The sequence below is a fragment of the Hyalella azteca genome, unplaced genomic scaffold, assembly GCF_000764305.2.
Source record: "Hyalella azteca isolate HAZT.00-mixed unplaced genomic scaffold, Hazt_2.0.2 contig12207, whole genome shotgun sequence".
NCBI lineage: Eukaryota > Metazoa > Arthropoda > Malacostraca > Amphipoda > Hyalellidae > Hyalella > Hyalella azteca.
In genome coordinates, this window is record NW_025942170.1 from 54,091 (window position 1) to 72,042 (window position 17,952).

The 17,952-nt window shown below is 37.4% G+C and overlaps 1 protein-coding gene across 6 annotated transcripts in view; it reads left to right on the forward strand.

Annotated features, from left to right (window-relative positions):
- The first annotated feature begins 11,497 nt into the window (after window positions 1-11,497).
- The window catches only part of LOC108680429 (4F2 cell-surface antigen heavy chain), a 14,390-nt gene continuing 7,935 nt past the window's right edge, over window positions 11,498-17,952 (forward strand). For 4 of the 6 annotated variants that reach the window (XM_047883184.1, XM_047883185.1, XM_047883187.1 and 1 more), the window contains exons 1-5: window positions 11,498-11,723; window positions 13,259-13,392; window positions 15,274-15,410; window positions 15,931-16,088; window positions 17,408-17,566. In XM_047883184.1, the coding sequence (XP_047739140.1) occupies window positions 11,622-11,723; window positions 13,259-13,392; window positions 15,274-15,410; window positions 15,931-16,088; window positions 17,408-17,566 (690 nt within the window). In that variant the 5' untranslated portion in view covers window positions 11,498-11,621. Of the gene's footprint in view, window positions 11,724-13,258; window positions 13,393-13,522; window positions 13,563-15,273; window positions 15,411-15,930; window positions 16,089-17,407; window positions 17,567-17,952 lie in introns of those variants that run through there. The other 2 variants (XM_018169242.2, XM_047883189.1) reach the window with 2 other exon arrangements.

Here is a 17,952-nt window from a genome sequence, read left to right on the forward strand (position 1 = left end):
ATCGCCAGATGATTTAACCCCATGGTCTTGACTGCATGAAATTTGTTCATCAGCGCGAAATTACGATCAATCGGTCATGGTTCAAGAGACAAAGCAGTGTCCAAACTACTCTTACTTCTTTCAGGCACACAACATAACCTAGTCGCATTATAAACCCTAAGGTCTCAAATATATTATACGAAGCGACCACTAGAGTTGCTATAGTCTCAAACGATGCTGACATTGTGCCCCCCGACACGTAACTACTGAACACTCTGGTCAAATCACAGTTGAAGTGTGCATTTGGATCCTAAACTAAAATATTCTCAGCAGCGATGCGGCAAGGAGATTAAGATCCCGGAAATTTTCTAAAACATTGTTCAATTGCCCATTACTACTCACCTTCACAAGCCTCTACCCTTTACTCACCCCATGGCAATAAAGGCAATTGCTCTTATTCACCCCCTCCTTACCTTCACTGACCCTAAGTCATAAAGTTACATATCCTACATTACTATTAGGCGACATACTCCTACACAGTACACATCATATCTCTGCCTTTACGCACCCCAAATCAATTTACCGGTTATTTTTATACTCTTAATGCTTATTAAACTACATACCGAACATTGGCTGAGTTTATATTCCTTCGTTCAAAGCCATTCAATGCAGCAGTGAAACACCTATGAGGCAAAGCCGACACGAAGGTGATTATTTTTGACTGTGATTCAGAGTTTATTATATTAATTACTACGTTATTATACTAAGTAAGATGTGCGACCTGCAATGACTGCACCAAGTCATGTGGCTCGATATTCATTGTCTGTAATTTTCCCCCTCTTATTTATATATTTCCAGCTTGCTGAGAATAATAAATGCTCCCAAGCCCCGAAACATTCATTGTAGCTGCACGGTGACGCGGATGTACCTGGAATGTGTACATCCGCGTACACATCTTACAACAATTTTTTGCCCATGTACACCAAGGTGTACGCTAGTACACTTTTGTTTACGCCAGATTAATCCATGGAAAACAGAACCATCCTAGTTGTGACGACTATAGAAAATGTAATGTAATTTAATTGTGTTAATGCTATGAAGTTTTCTATGCATTGAATTTTCTATAATAATAAGAGCGGAAACTGTGTTTAAAAAGGCGCATAAATCCCAAACAGTTTGCAATTCATGAGTCGAATACGCGATAGTAAATCAAGCAATTTTAATTAATATAGTCACGATTGAGTTTAATAATATCTATGTATTTTTGCAAGGCCTGAGAGTGAAGGTTATTCTTTAAAGATAGATTTCCCCCAAAAATTCATGTATTTTCGCTCGCAAGATTTGCATTGCAGTAAACTTGAGTGAAGCAGCTGCTCGATATGTATGATGAATGTAACACGTTACACGTCATACATCATATGGTTTTGTACAATTTACACGTAGTGCGTTAGAGCAGTCCTATGATATCCCATATCTTGACATTTGAGGGATGCCACTAGAAGAGTAGCTCAGACCAAATACCCCAGTTTAATGCATTGCTCTAGCCTCTAAGTAACAAAGTGATGCCAAGTGAATAAATCGGTTACGATCCGCATTTCAGTTCAGTGTTGCACTTTGAGGAAAGTCTAGATTATTATTTGACAAACATTGTTTATATTTTTCGAATTATGAAATTCTATTTTATTTTAATATTGTCCTCAGACGTATGTGCAGGCTAACTAGGTACATTTATAATTGTCCTGAACATGCCTTATTTTATAATTCATGACAAAATGAAATAATACATTTTTCGAGACGTTCACTACAAAGCTACTATCCCATTCATGCTACGTGGCCCGATGATTATGGTATAAGGATAAATAAAAGGGAAGGTTTTTTATTATCAAAAGACGGAATAGTCCGAGGCTGGCGGAATGGGACGCCTCAAGATGCGGCGGATGGCGACAGCAGAACAATTGAATTAAATCGCCCGTTGTTTTTATCCCTTGGTCTTGACTGCAGAAAACTTTCCCTCCGTGCGAATTAAGATTATTCGGTCTTGGCTTGCAAGACGTAGAAGCGTCATTCCCAACAACTGCGCTGTCTGAGCTTTCAACCTAATAGATATTTAAAAACTTTACCCTCTCCGCTTTGCAACTTGAGGGCTAAAAAATATGGCAATCACACCTTCTATGGGGCGGCAGCTAAATTATATCGTTGAATTGTACCCCAACCCATAACTACTAAAGACTTCGGTCAAAATTAGAGTCAAAACAGACAATTGTATCCTACTATGGTTCACTATAATCTTATAAGATCTAAATAATGTGTCAATGACTATTTGAAATCATACATTTTACACTTGAACCAGTAATAATTTATTGTACATCTCCATATTGTCATGCTTTTTAATCATGTGAACTGCATTTTATCCAATTAAAACATGACTGAATTACGCATTGCTATTCATCTTTAAAAGACTACTCCTCGACTCACCCTGTCATTACTGTCACCATTCCTGCTCACATTTATCTCGTCTCAACTTTTACTCACCCTAAGTCACTACTCACTACCGTTACCTATGTCAATTACTCTAACTTACGTCACCTTTACTTCTACTAACTACAAATCATTTAGTTACATATCCTACCTAATCCTACTCACCATTTCCCTGCTTCTACATTAGATTTCCCGACATTGAAGTTACCCACCCAGATTTTCCTTCACTCACCCCATGCAGTAAGGGGTGGCGTGACGAAAGAACCGGTATTAAATAGTTAAAATCTTCTGGGATTTTTTTATACCCAATTAGGCCGTCAACAATTAAAGTTTAGACCGCAGGCTCGGATGTCTTCTTTATATTTCGTATAATTCGCTCGAGATTCATTGGAAGATGAGCCCATCATGACAAATGACGTTGTTCCAGTGTTGAGTGCGCGTTAACAAACGAAACTTTGCTATCTGCATCTAACCCTAGTGTGTCCATGTTAGCCGCATCACGAGACAATACATGTCTTCACACGTGACGTTTCATTGAATAACTTTCGCGACTTCATAAAAAGAACTTTAATTTATTCGAAAGAACGTCTAGTCTATGTTAATTCGACGTCAGATAATTGATGGGGCTGCGCTACAAACCAACAATATTCTCTTCTTTTTGATGAACTTGAACGCGTATTTTACTTCCTCGTAATACTGTACACATTGGTTGTGTTCATATTCCTTCATTCATATTCCTTATAAATGAAGCTAAGCTCTCGTAAGGCTGAACCGGCATGAAGGCGATTATTTCTGGCGGCGATTCAGAATTGCATTTCATTTCAGAGTGAGAGACGACGGGCAGAAATGCTGTAAATACGCGAGATGCATTATTTTATCTACGAGAATATTATGCCTTAAGGAAATTAAAGAAGAAGATATTGCGCCTTAAGAAGCTTCACTAATTTTCCATGCATCTAATTGTATTCTGGAAAATTAAAAAAAAAAATTCAAAGCCTTTGCGGTTCGAAGGCTTCGCAACCGCACTCCTTTATTAAGTTTTTTAGTCGTACGTGAAAGAGAACTGAGCACTTATTATACATTGATTTTTCATTCTAAATCCTAGATAATTTCATTAAATGTAATTGTTAATTTGTGTGCCGTACGTTGGAGCAGCCTTTTTTTGCTCTTTTATGACCACGAGACGGAACAATCGACGGGCGGTGGATGAAGGTGCTCAAAAGTCAAAATGCGGCGGATGACAAGAACAGAACAGCGTTGGCAAATTAATTGAATCGCCTGATGATTTAACCCATTGGTCTTGACTGCATGAAATTTGTTCATCAGCGCGAAATTACGATTAAATTAATCGGTCATGGTTCGCGATACAGCGCAGCGGTTAACCTTTCAAGGACTTAGTCTAATCCTAAAGAATTTAAACCCATTCGCCTTCCAGCGCTAAGGTTTTCAAATATATAATGCACAAATAAAAATAATAATTTATAATCTCATAATGAGGAAAATGTGCACCCCGACACGTAACTACTGAGCACTCTGGTCAAAACCTGAGCTGACGTGTGCATTTGGATCGTAAACTAAAGTATTCTCAGCAGCGAAATTGCAAGGACATTAATATACCGGAAATTTTCTAAAACATCATTCAATTCAAAACTCACCTTCACAAGCCTCTACCCCTTACTCACACCAAGGTAATAAAGGTAATTGCTCTTATTCACCCCGTCCTTACCTTCGCTGACCCTAATCATAAGTTGCATATCGGAAATACTCTTACTCACCATGTTTTTACCTTTTCTCACCCCAAGTCAATTTGCCTGTTATTTTAATACTCGTAATACAGTTGTTTAACTTTGTAGAAAAAAAAGCAGATCACAGACATGACACAAAACTGAAGTCATTTCAAATGGGCAACTTTTTGGCTTTAAGAAACACTATAAGAAATCAAGAAAAAAAATTGGGCAGTCATGTAACGGTTATTTTTTTAGATCAAGCAGAGGGAAAAAATATGGAATCACTCAATTCTGGGGAAAAAATTATGGAATCATGAAAAACAAAAGAACGCTCCAACACACCACTAGTATTTGTTTGCACCACCTCTGGCTTTCATAACAGCTTGCATTCTCTGAGGCATGGACTTAATGAGTGACAAACAGTACTCTTCATCAATCTGCCTCCAACTTTCTCTGATTGCTGTTGCCAGATCAGCTTTGCAGGTTGGAGCCTTGTCATGGACCATTTTCTTCACCTTCCACCAAAGATTTTCAATTGGATTAAGATCCGGACTATTTGCAGGCCATGACATTGACCTTATGTGTCTTTTTTTTCAAGGAATGTTTTCACAGTTTTTGCTCCATGGCAAGATGCATTATCATCTTGAAAAATGATTTCATCATCCCCAGACATCTTTTCAATTGATGGGATAAGAAAAGTGTCCAAAATATCATGGTAAACTTGTGCATTTATTGAAGATGAAATGACATGTGCCATCTCCCCAGTGCCTTTACCTGACATGCAGCCCCATATCATCAATGACTGTGGAAATTTGCATGTTCTCTTATGGCAGTCATCTTTATAAATCTCATTGAAATCTCATCTTTATAAATCTCATTGAAATCTCATATTGCACCAAACAAAAGTTCCAGCATCATCACGTTGCCCAATGAAGATTCGAGATTCATCACTGAATATGTCTTTCATCCAGTCATTAAGGAAACTTTATGGCAGAAAGACAAAAACTGTTTATACGAAATGATTTATTCGATCAACCGTGTGCAGAAAATAAAAATTGCGTGAATTCCGCCATTGTTTCGTTCAATGAAGGTTGAAGGGCCAGCAGAAAGCTTGAGGCGGATGACGCCATGCGTACGTCATCATGCTGCATCTATTAAGTAAATAGTAAAAATGACATTAATAGGGTAACATAGGGCAGCGAGCCCACTGCGGGTCATGGGCCCATAGCGGGTTTCTCGCTAAGTATGGCAGATATTGGTCCGTGTTCTCTACCGCCAGTCGACAGTTTCACTGGGATGAAGTGTACGGATTTACGTTTTGCTAAGTGTTTGCGTTATTAAGTTATTCGTGAATAACTGTTTTAGTCCAGATAAAAATTTTTTTGCTGCTAAATAAAATTTTTTTCTATTACTGTAGATGAAGCTTTTGAAATTACTGTGAATAATATTTTCAAAGTAATATTTATAGGGATAATTTTGAGATCAAGTTTAGACTATTAGCTTTTAAAATAAAATGTTGACACGATATAAATTGAAATGATACCTAGTGGGGCAACGGGCCCACGCGTGTCACGGGGCAAAGCGCCCATGGTGAAGTCTTGTGTTATACATCATTAGATTTGTCTCAATGACCTTTTCAAACTATGACTTGCTTTTTGAATTACAAATTACACTTCATATTGCATGATTTTTTGATTTGCAGCCTCAAGGCAGCAGGTTTAGTTTCTAAATATGCATATTTATGACCCCTTATCGAATTATTGACTCTTGCCTTGCCAAAAAATGATTTCAGCCAACACAAATGAGCCAAAAGTTGATGAGTTTTTATGGTGTTGGCTGAAATCACGATTAGGTATGAATTCTCTGCACATATCTGGATTATGGACGAAACTGGAACGAAGTTTTTTTTGTGATCAGCTAAATATATTTTTTCTAGTCATGAATACATTTTTTCATGTTTAGGACGAATTTTCTATCGCAAGGATATATTTTTCAAGTCAAGGATATATATTTTATGTCAATGAAATATTTTTCTTCACTTCAGTGATAGATTTTTTAAGCCAGGAGTATATTTTTTTCAAGTTACGTATATGATTTTTTGAGTTGTTAATAAATGAGTGAATGTCATATTTTTTATTACATTTTCTTATTTTTAACTGTAAAGTGTTGTTTTTTTCATTTTTAAACGAAAAATATGCATTTGTGGTAAAGGGACAAAGGGTGGGCGCCTTGTCCCAAGCCCATGGGCCCATTGCCCCAGGGGTGGGGCAATTGGCCCATTTTGACACTTTTTACAAAATAGTGTTTCATTAAAAATTGAATAAGCATATAGGCGTCTAATTCACATCATGCATTCCTCATTAGTTGTACATTTAAACAAAACAAAGAACCACCTCTTATCAAATAAAACTTCATAAAAAATTTAGTTAAAAAAAGGGGGGGGGAATTGGAATTTGTTATTTGTTTCTTTGTTTCACTTGGAATTTGTTATTTGTTTCTTCGAGATCAATTAGCGAGTTCAACAATCATTTACTCAATTTGGGATCAGTTATGAATCACTTATTCAATTATACATCATTTGGATCAATTTTAAAAAATCAATTCATTACATTTACTCTATTGACAACATAAGATTAGATCAGTTGGCCCTACATCTTTATTATAAATCAGGCCGTGAAGCGGCTATTAGATCTTTAACCCAACACCATCCTTGACAATGAATCACGCTCTGTCATTGCCAGACTTACAGTGTATTGAATAAAGACTTGGCCTCCATGGTAAGTTAGGTCCAGCTGAGTCTTCGAAGAGAGGTCCATCATCCCGGGGCGGCTGGTGCAGGTTTAGATTATGGATCCATGCATAGGACGTAGGTCTACAAGGCGAGGGTACATCACTTGAGGAGGGTTGTAAGCGTGAACATCACGAGGTCGTCACGAATACAGGTTCACGCACTCCGTAGCAACATTAGGAGCTAGATCCGTCCTTTCATCCAAAATCACTGTTTCCACTGGAGCCACAGCGCTGTTGTCGCTGTCGCACCCTGGCTTTTCCTTGCTTAGAATTTTATTAGTATCGCGGAAAATGGGGGCGAAAATTCAAAAGTCAAACAGGTGTTGGGTCAGATCTAATGTTTCATGGAATTGGTCTTTAATGATTATTTGATAATGTGGCCATTTATTTTATCCCGCTATATACAGAACCTTTCATATATTGCGATATTTGATAGTAATCCACAGTCCACGATTGCTTTTTCTTAGCCCATTGTAACCTTGTTTTTCTTCTGTTTTTGTGTTAATGATGGCTTTCGTTTAGCTTTTCTGTATGTAAATCCCATTTCCTTTAGGCCGTTTCTTAATTAACAGTTCGGTCACAGACGTTAACTCCAGTTTCCTCCCATTCGTTCCTCATTTGTTTTGTTGTGCATTTTCGTTTTTTGAGACATATTGCTTTAAGTTTTCTGTCTTGACGCTCTGATGTCTTCCTTGTTCTACCAGTATGTTTGCATTTAACAACCTTCCCATATTGTTTATATTTGGTCCAGATTTTAGACACAGCTGACTGTGAATAACCAACATCTTTTGCAACATTGCGTGATGATTTACCCTCTTTTAGGAGTTTGATAATAATATAATATAATAAAGTTATCACTTTAGAATTAGAATCAGTTATCACTTTAAAATTAGAATCAGTTATCACTTCAGAATTAGAATCAGTTATCACTTTAGAATTAGAATACGTTATTTAGCAAAACTTTCAGTAAATCATTGAGAACGAATATGAAACGTTTTAGAAATTTCGATGAAATGTAATTGAAATTGGATGAATGTCACTTTATTAAGAGGAACTTAGCGAGCGAGCTTAATGCTCTTCCAGAAGCAGTCATTAAGAGCGGCACAGGCTAATTTAACGACTTACGGCTTCTTTGTGGGAAGAACAGGCCTTCTGGGTGCAGGTGAGGAGTTGTCCAGTTGAAGAACCGGCTAGAGGCTGAGGACTGTCATCTCGCAGAGTAGGAACTACGTAGAACGGACGGGCATAGACCACGCGAGACGACACATGGACGAGTTGAATGTGTGAAGGTTGAAGTGAATCTGTCTGTTGCCGGCCAGAGATGCAAGATTTCTGCTTTGCTGCAGGGAAAGCCTCGGAAGCAGTGAGAAAAGTCGCAACCAGCCCGGCCGCTAAATGACTGCTTTGAATAAAATTATTAGAATTGACAATAATGACGTTAATTTAATAAAGGGTGAAGATTAAATCGTTCTCAATGGTTTACAGAAAGGGATGGACCTATAAAATTGAAGACATATGCACGAAAGTTTGTAAACTTTCCGACAGGTGTTTCCATAATTTTTTCCTCAGAATTGAGTGATTCCATATTTTTTCCCTCTGCTTGGTCTAAAAAAATTACCTTTACTGACTGCACAATTTTTTTTCTTGATTTCTTATAGCGTTTCTTAAAGCCAGAAGGTTGCCATTTGAAATGACTTTAGTTTTGTGTCATGCCTGTAATCTGTTTTTTTTTTCTACTAAGATAATTAAACAGCTGAATGAACATCCTCCGAGGCCGGTCCATAATTTTTGCCAGGGGTTGTAGCACCTTATGGTAGTTACAACGGTATTTGCAATTATTGTTATAATTATAGGCGCAATGATAGTTACAATGATTACAATGATTAAAATTACGGCGATAGTCTCTTTTGTGCCGGTTTGTTGGAAATCCTGATGAAATAATGAACGAGCAGCATCGCGATTATTTTTTTATCATAATATTCACGAGTAGCATACATGAATATTCAACACATGGCCGGTATAAATTTTTCTGGAATATTCAGATGTACATTTTAACATTCTTCCTGCATTCAGTCTCTATTCAAGTATAATATGCATGCGCAGGGCACTATATTTATAATCTACATACAAGAATCTAATGTTTTTTAAAATAGTATTCATACTCAGAATATATTTAATTAAATCATGATTTGTATTCATTTTGGAAAATCATGCATGAGCAGAATATGTATAAATATACATATGCGTACAATTTATGACCAGAGAGTGCATTTGAATTTTCAAGGAGTTGAACAATTCTTAGATGACGTTGGTAGATCAAAAGGCAGATTTAGCAAATAATAATATATTAACGACGTTTCGAATGTAGCAACATTCATTTTCAAGTTAAGAGAAGCAAAATTTCTGGCTCGAAATTTTTGTGTTGTATCCTATTTACGTGTATTATGTACTTATGTCCAACCAAATTTCACTATTCAATGCTTCTCTTAACTTGAAAATGAATGTTGCTACATTCGAAACGTCGTTAATATATTATTATTTGCTAAATCTGCCTTTTGATCTACCAACGTCATCTAAGAATTGTTCAACTCCTTGAAAATTCAAATGCACTCTCTGGTCATAAATTGTACGCATATAATCAAGAAATTTCTGCCATCTTATAATAAAATATACATATGTATATGTATATGTATACGTGGGGCCTGCACGATGGCCCCGTATCACTCGTTATCTATAACGACGCGTTTTATGTGTCTATACCTATTATCTATAAGGTGTGTTACATGACTGCGCGTATTGCATGGTTTAATTAATCACCCATTACTAGACAGCGTGGTATTTGACTCAATACATGTTAACCCCACCTTCAGAAATCTTTGCAATATTTATGACTTATATTATTTAATATATTGTTATAATTACATTATAAGAATATTTATAACAATGCCACATAATAATCTTTAGACAGACTAAAGACATCACAAGAGAGCCTGAAAATCCTCATTGAATTGAAATTTCTCTGAGTGTATAAATAAATCAGTTGAGTAATCGAGCTGCTTACTCAAACCGTTCACGAACTGACTTTAAATTCCCAGCCTGCGACTATGCCACGTTGAACGTGCTAGCCTGCTACGAAGCAGGCCGGTATTTAATAAGAAATATATTTTAAGCAGAGAGTTGTGGGTGTAAAATCGAGCTCGCTGCGAAAATTTAGCGATGCGAAATCTGCGACAGCTCGAACGTGATCTCGAATTTAAATATTTCCTAGTGAGACATGGTAAGACTTAACGTATGATAACGGAATAAACCATGCCAGTTTCAAATTATAAATCCCCCTATATATATAGGGCCCCGAATTAAAGCCGGTATTTATAATACAACTAATGCTAAAACATCAGTGTTGCCGATACCTGTGTAACTGATACCACAATTACTGATGCCTGTGCTGATGATCGGCGTAGAATTACTCACACTGTTGACTATGGTAAATTTAGAACTTTTGGCTTCGATTGTTAAACGAACCATTAGAGCAAAATCGCAATAGTAACGAAATAGGTAGTTGTTAATTTTCTAGCAATTGTTTATACGGGAACCTAGGCGAACCTATTTTATTGCACGTATTTCTACTAGGAGCCTATTTTCTAGCAACTAATTATACGGTTCCCCATGGAAATGAGTTCCCCTGAGTCGGATAATTTTAAAAGTAATATTTTAATACAAACTATTTTAAGTGGGATTACGGAGAATCATTCAAATATAGACTGAACACGCGTTCAAAAATAACACGTTAGTGTAAAATGACTACATTTTTACATTGACTCAATATCTGAATTACATTCCCATATATCAGTACTGATATATAAACGATGAGAAGAATCTATGTAAACCGTTTCATTGTTGCATCATCCATTAGCAGTTTCAGGACCAAGCAATGTAAAGAATGCCATCGAAAACAAACGAAATATCAGCTCCTAAATCAACTAATAGTGCAAAAGCACCCGGAAAATTTTGCTGATAACTTTAAGAGGTTTGGAATATAATGATAATAATTGCCCGCACGCCCTACTCAACGAAGGTTTCTAAGAAATTATTCAATTCCAAGAACTTCTCACCTTGAATAAGTTTTGTAAGCTAGATTATGATAAAAAAAACTTCGTGTATGTAATCATTATTTATTTATGTGAGTTCGTTAATCGAAAATATATTTCATATGAATTCTGTAGTGATACGATTCAAATTTGTTGCAACCTCTAGCATCTGTTTAGTTAACCTACCCTACCAGTGTTGCCAGATGGGCCTTTTTCAGGCCAAGTTTCGCAGATGTGGCCTTTTTTAAAGGCATTGGCCTGACAAAAAATAATTTGGCCTTTTTATCCGTTTTGGGCCTTTTTTATGAAAAGTGTAATTCCCGTTTTATTTAAGAATTTCTTATTAATTTCAAATGAGGCCTTTTGTGGCCTTTTTTGTGAGCTAAATTGGCCTTTTTCACTCGGCTCCATCTGGCAACCCTGTACCCTACTCAATTGGCAAGCAGCCAGCGCGGCCATAACGTAGTGACGTACGAGTTGGCTAAGCACGTAGTGCTGCTGTTGCGATATTTTTAACCTCGCATTAAGCTCGTGACTTCGAAAAATTAATTTTGCCAGTATGGGTGAGGAAAAGGACGGTGTTCCCAACGGCGAGATGGCACCTCAAGAAGAGTCGTCAAAAGTTTTGCTTAATGAAGGAGCAGATGGAGCGAAAGCTGAGGTATGGCGCCATTGAGTCGACATCACATGGCCGGTTATAGGAAATGCGAACCTAGGGTGTGGCGTTCTACAATTTGCTTCTTTGTTGAATGGGTTTCTTTCATTATTTTGACTTTATTATTAAAGACAAAACACATCAAAATTTTTAGTCATATGATTATCAATAGTCTTTTTTTTATACCTAACTACTGTAGAGTGTAGACTAGACTGACTAGTAGTAGTAGTAGAATAGTTGGGACAGAAAGTGGACTAAAATTTGTCCATTCCAGTAGCTCATTACAATACCTATTTCATTACTTTTTAAGTTTAAATATTAGGTATTATTGCAGATTAACTACATCCAAAAAAAAGGGTGTTTTTTTTTAATTATATGTTTTTTAAAAAAATCGGTTTTCCGATGCCGACCGCCAAAAATGGATTTCAGATTCGTAATCTACACCCCAAAAAACATATAATTAAAAAAAAAAACACCCTTTTTTTTGGATGTAGTTAATCTGCAATAATACCAAATATTATTTCATGGATTATGCATAACTAGAATTAGAATTTCCCAACTTAGCACTGGAATGATAATCTTATGGCTCAATTAGGCAATTATGCAAACAATTTGATATGATATAGTACCTAATTCTAGCTGCAGATGAGAATTTATCTAGCACTAGCAGGAATCTTGACTTCTTGTGGCTCAGAAAATGGCACTATGGCAGGAAAGCTCTAGTTGTGGCTTATATATATTATTATCCTTAAGACCTTAACCCCTTTAATTTAATGCTTATCATGCCCTTGTTAGAAAATTATTTTCGAATTTTATATTTTTATTATTAATTGTTCTATGTTGCAGGTTGCTTCTTTATTAAAGGCCTAGAAAATAATTATGTTGAATATATCAAAAATTTAGTTTGAAATTACTGCATCTAACAAAAAAATGTTGACATATATCTCATCTGAAGCATTGAAATTGCATCTCAAAGGTACTAATTTACATAGATATCTGTTATAGAAAACATTGTTTTGATAGTTGTGCTTCTGAAATTGCTTGTAAAGCATTCTTGCAAAGTTGAAAGTTGCATTGACGATTGTGTTGTTAAATGCTGTATAAATATGCATTGATTGTGAAAATGCTGTGATGTCATCATGTCAATGCAATTGCCTTTAGGGCCAAAAAATGTTCCAAAGTATCAGATTTAAAACATTGGAATTTTCCAAGTTATCAATGAATTTTTGCCTATTTTGAATAGCCAGCAGAAGTTTCATAAAATAACAAGTAAATGAGATTGTTTTATGAATGATTTTCAAAAATCATTATTGAAAATAGGCAGTTTTTCTTAGTTTTCAATTAAAAAATTTAAAAAAGGCCACAGGAATGGGTAAAATTGGCCAGATTAGCAGGTATTTTGTCCAATTCACAGGAGGCTTGTCCAAATTATCCATTTTGGAAACCCTGCAGCTTGAAAGTAATAATTTATGAAATTTTTTGATATTGTTTTATGAATTATTTTCAAAAATCATTGAAAATGGGCAATTTTCTTTATCCAGGTGCAGGCAGCTGACATCAAAGTCGACATCGCAACCGAGGATGAGTTCCGTGGACTCACCAAGTCTGAGCTCATGAAGTACGCCAAGGATCCATTTTGGGTTCGACTCCGCATTATCCTCATGTTCCTATTTTGGTCAGTATAACAATTAGCAATTATATTTAATGTAAAGTTTACCTAATGTCGAATATTGTTATCCTCGTGTTCCTATTTTGGTCAGTATAACAATTAGCAATTAAAGCCAATTATATTTAATGTAAAGTTTACCTAATATTGAATGTTGTTATCCTCATGTTCCTATTTTGGTCGGTATAACAATTAGCAATTATATTTAATGGAAAGTTTACCTAATGTGGAATATTGATTGATATATTTTCAACCTGTAGTTCTAGCATGTGCTTCAAAGTGTAATTTTCTCAGCATTTTGATCTGATAAATACTATCTTTTTCTTCTGATTCTGATAGTAATGGTTAGCATGCTGGCCACTGTGGTCAATCCTGTACATTAATATGGTATCAATAATTTCTGCAAGAAATTTTAGTCGATTATCTACAGTGAAGATGGGGATTTTGCTCTCTATAGCAGCATTTTCTTATCAACTTGATCTGATTCACTGAATGTAGCTTTTGGTCTGTTTAACTAGATGAATAATCTTGTTTATTGTGTATTATCTTGTTTATTGTGTATTGATATTGACTCAATGGAGATTTAGGATTGATAGAATTCTGTGAGCACTTCCTGAAAAGCAATAGCTGCCAATTTATATATACTCTACCAATTTTTTATCATATATTTGAACATGTTGGTGTTGCCGGGTCTAAAATGTCTCGTGCCGTAGGTGAGATAAACCTGTTATCTGCTTTTAACTAACTGGCAACAACCCTACTCTGAATGAAGGAAAATGAAAGACTGGTTCTAATGCAAAATGAATTAAAATATGGGACAGTAAATAAGCACACAACTTAATAAAATTGCAAATGAAATGGTTGTTTTAATTTGAAAGGTGTAATGAAAATGTGCTTGTTAATTGGATGTAAGGAGCATGGACATGTGGAGATGAGTAGATTTAACTGCAAACAGAAAGAACAGAATAAAAATGCAAATCATGAATGACTGATAATCTGATGGGATGTAGAATGTAAACAAAGCAAGAACCATTAAACTCCATAAAACTAGTAAAAGCTCATCTCCATATTGTGAATTTATTTTTAAAACTAATGAGTACTCGCATGAGGATTGAATTGAAAGGAATCACAAGTGGACAGATAAATAAAGGAATACTGCCAGATGAATTGTGAACATAACTTGCTGAAATTAATTATAACCATAATCCAATATAATAAATTAACTTCCTCAAACTAGACCATATCAGTCAGAGATGAACACAATCAAAGTAAAATGCAAGGGAACACAAAAGGTTAATATCAATGAAATTAGCAAAATAACAAAGACAAAACTTAACCTAACTTATCAATGAGTAAATGAAATAAATTTCTATGTTACTCACCAATGCAACTGAGTGCCCAGGCTGAGATACTGAGTAGGAATCCAAATACTAAGAGTGATAATTCAAGTTTGCAAATTATACTTTGGTCATCTACACTGAAAAAGCTAAAAATATTGAATTTAATTTAAATTGAGTTGGATTGAGAACTGAAGAAATATGATAAATAGTAAAGAAAGACATGAAGGTTGGGCTACACAGTAGCCTAATTCAACCTCCGGTAACATTGGTTGTTTTGAACATGCTAGGTGCATTGAAAGTGTTAACACGGTGCATGCATTGAATCATTAATATGTTGGATACATTGAACTTGATAACAGTTGCATTGAACATGTTGGATGAATTGACCATTTTTAGCGCATTTTCTCATTTATGGAAAAAATGCACTATTGTGCTTGCCATGTCTGTCCATCCATCCGTCTGTCCGTCCATGACCTCAAGTTTTTGTCAATGTGAAAATGCACTCTGTCACACACTGCAGTGAGTACTGAGTTTTCTTTTTTGACTGCAGGGCAGCATGGGTGGCTATGTTGGTGCTGGCTATCTGGATCATTGTCAAAGCCCCCGCCTGTGAGCCTCCACCCACCATCACCTGGATGCAGGAGAGTGCCATGGTGGAGGTCAACCCAAGTGCCATGGATCCTCAAGGTATGAATCATTATATTGCATCCCATATATACCTATATATATATTAGTGAACATTGATATACATGCTATAAACCTGTGTTTATCTTGGTCAATTACTCTTATCCTTATCATGTTATCAGATGATCAAGTAATTCTATCTGTATTGCATTGCACCACTCAACAATAATGAAACCTGAATTTTTTTACTATAAAGACGTATTTGTTTGTATCAATTCCCCTCATCATCCACCATCATGGGCTAATATCATCATGTTCTAAGCTCTATCATCCATCATATGCTAATATATCATGTTCTACCAGACATGTGAACCTGGTGTAAGCTTTAGTCCTGGTATCATTCTACCTCCCAGATCTGATTAAATCGTCCTTATCAATTTACCTCATCCTCACCATGAAATGATAATAATAATATCCTCCTATATAATATTAATAATATCATCCTATATGATATTAATAATATCCTCCTATATAATATTAATAACATCATCCTATATAATATTAATAATATCTTATTTTGCAGACTCGGTGAACCTGGTGAAGGCTCTGGGCTTGTCGTCCTTCTACATCCCCGCCCTCATCAGCGGCCACGACTTCTACAAGCTTAACCCTGCGTATGTGGCGGAGCAGGTCACCAGCCTGCTGCAGGTACATGATGAGCAGGTCACCAGCCTGCTGCAGGTACATGATGAGCAGGTCACCAGCATGCTGCAGGTACATGATGAGCAGGTCACCAGCATGCTGCAGGTACATGATGAGCAGGTCACCAGCATGCTGCAGGTACATGATGAGCAGGTCACCAGCATGCTGCAGGTACATGATGAGCAGGTCACCAGCATGCTGCAGGTACATGATGAGCAGGTCACCAGCATGCTGCAGGTACATGATGAGCAGGTCACCAGCATGCTGCAGGTACATGATGAGCAGGTCACCAGCATGCTGCAGGTACATGATGAGCAGGTCACCAGCATGCTGCAGGTACATGATGAGCAGGTCACCAGCATGCTGCAGGTACATGATGAGCAGGTCACCAGCATGCTGCAGGTACATGATGAGCAGGTCACCAGCATGCTGCAGGTACATGATGAGCAGGTCACCAGCATGCTGCAGGTACATGATGAGCAGGTCACCAGCATGCTGCAGGTACATGATGAGCAGGTCACCAGCATGCTGCAGGTACATGATGAGCAGGTCACCAGCATGCTGCAGGTACATGATGAGCAGGTCACCAGCATGCTGCAGGTACATGATGAGCAGGTCACCAGCATGCTGCAGGTACATGATGAGCAGGTCACCAGCATGCTGCAGGTACATGATGAGCAGGTCACCAGCATGCTGCAGGTACATGATGAGCAGGTCACCAGCATGCTGCAGGTACATGATGAGCAGGTCACCAGCATGCTGCAGGTACATGATGAGCAGGTCACCAGCATGCTGCAGGTACATGATGAGCAGGTCACCAGCATGCTGCAGNCCTGTGAACGATGTGAAGATCTCATTTGTATCAGCTGTTCAAAGTTGAGCTCTAAGGAGTACTCATTTCTCCAGAAATCTAAATTGCTTCATTGGTTTTGCCGTGATTGCGAAAAACCAACTCTTGGTGCTCGAAAAAGAGAGGAGTTGGTGGAAGAGCACGGCAATGAGTCGAAATTGTTGAATGATGTAGTAAACTCCTTGAGTGAGATGGTGCTGTCTCTTATACACATCTAGATGTGTATAAGAGACAGGTTTAGATCTATGAACAAGGCACGAAATGGAAAAGAATCGGCGACAGGCCACATCAGGCCTACACTTCAGAGCCGACATCACTATGTTATGTTATGTTATGTTATGTTGAACACATTATGCATGATGCAGATGCTGACAGGTGCCGGGGATATCTAGATCATTTATTCATGATGCAGATGCATTCAGGAACGCATATCATTAACTCTGACAGTGGTACATCTTCTATCATTTATGCACTTAACATCATAATGAACACATTACGCGTAATGCAGGCTCTGACGGGTGCTGGAGTGCACGGCGTAACAGACTTCGTGCCCAGTCCTGTGCTGCCCTACAACTCCTGGGTGGTAAACACAAGCTATGCACACCTCTTCAACCTGCCGGCACTGACACTCAACTATGACGAGGAGGACCTCAGCCCCGAGCTGCAGGTGACAGTGGGTAGCTTAGTGGGTTGCTTGAAGTGTAGCTTAATGTGGGGTTTAATGGGTGGTGTGTAGCTTAATGGATGGTGGGTAGCTTGATGGGTAGCTTGGTGTGTAGCTTAGTGGGTAGCTTAATAGGTGGTGTGTAGCTTAATGGGTGATGTGGTTTAATGGGTGGTGTGTAGCTTAATGGTGGTGTGTAGCTTAATGGTGGTGTGTGGCTTAATGGTGGTGTGTAGCTTAATGGGTAGTGTGTAGCCTAATAGGTGGTGTGTGGCTTAATGGGTGGTGTGTGGCCTAATGGGTGGTGTGTGGCCTAATGGGTGGTGTGTGGCCTAATGGGTGGTGTGTGGCTTAATGGGTGGTGTGTAGCCTAATGGGTGGTGTGTGGC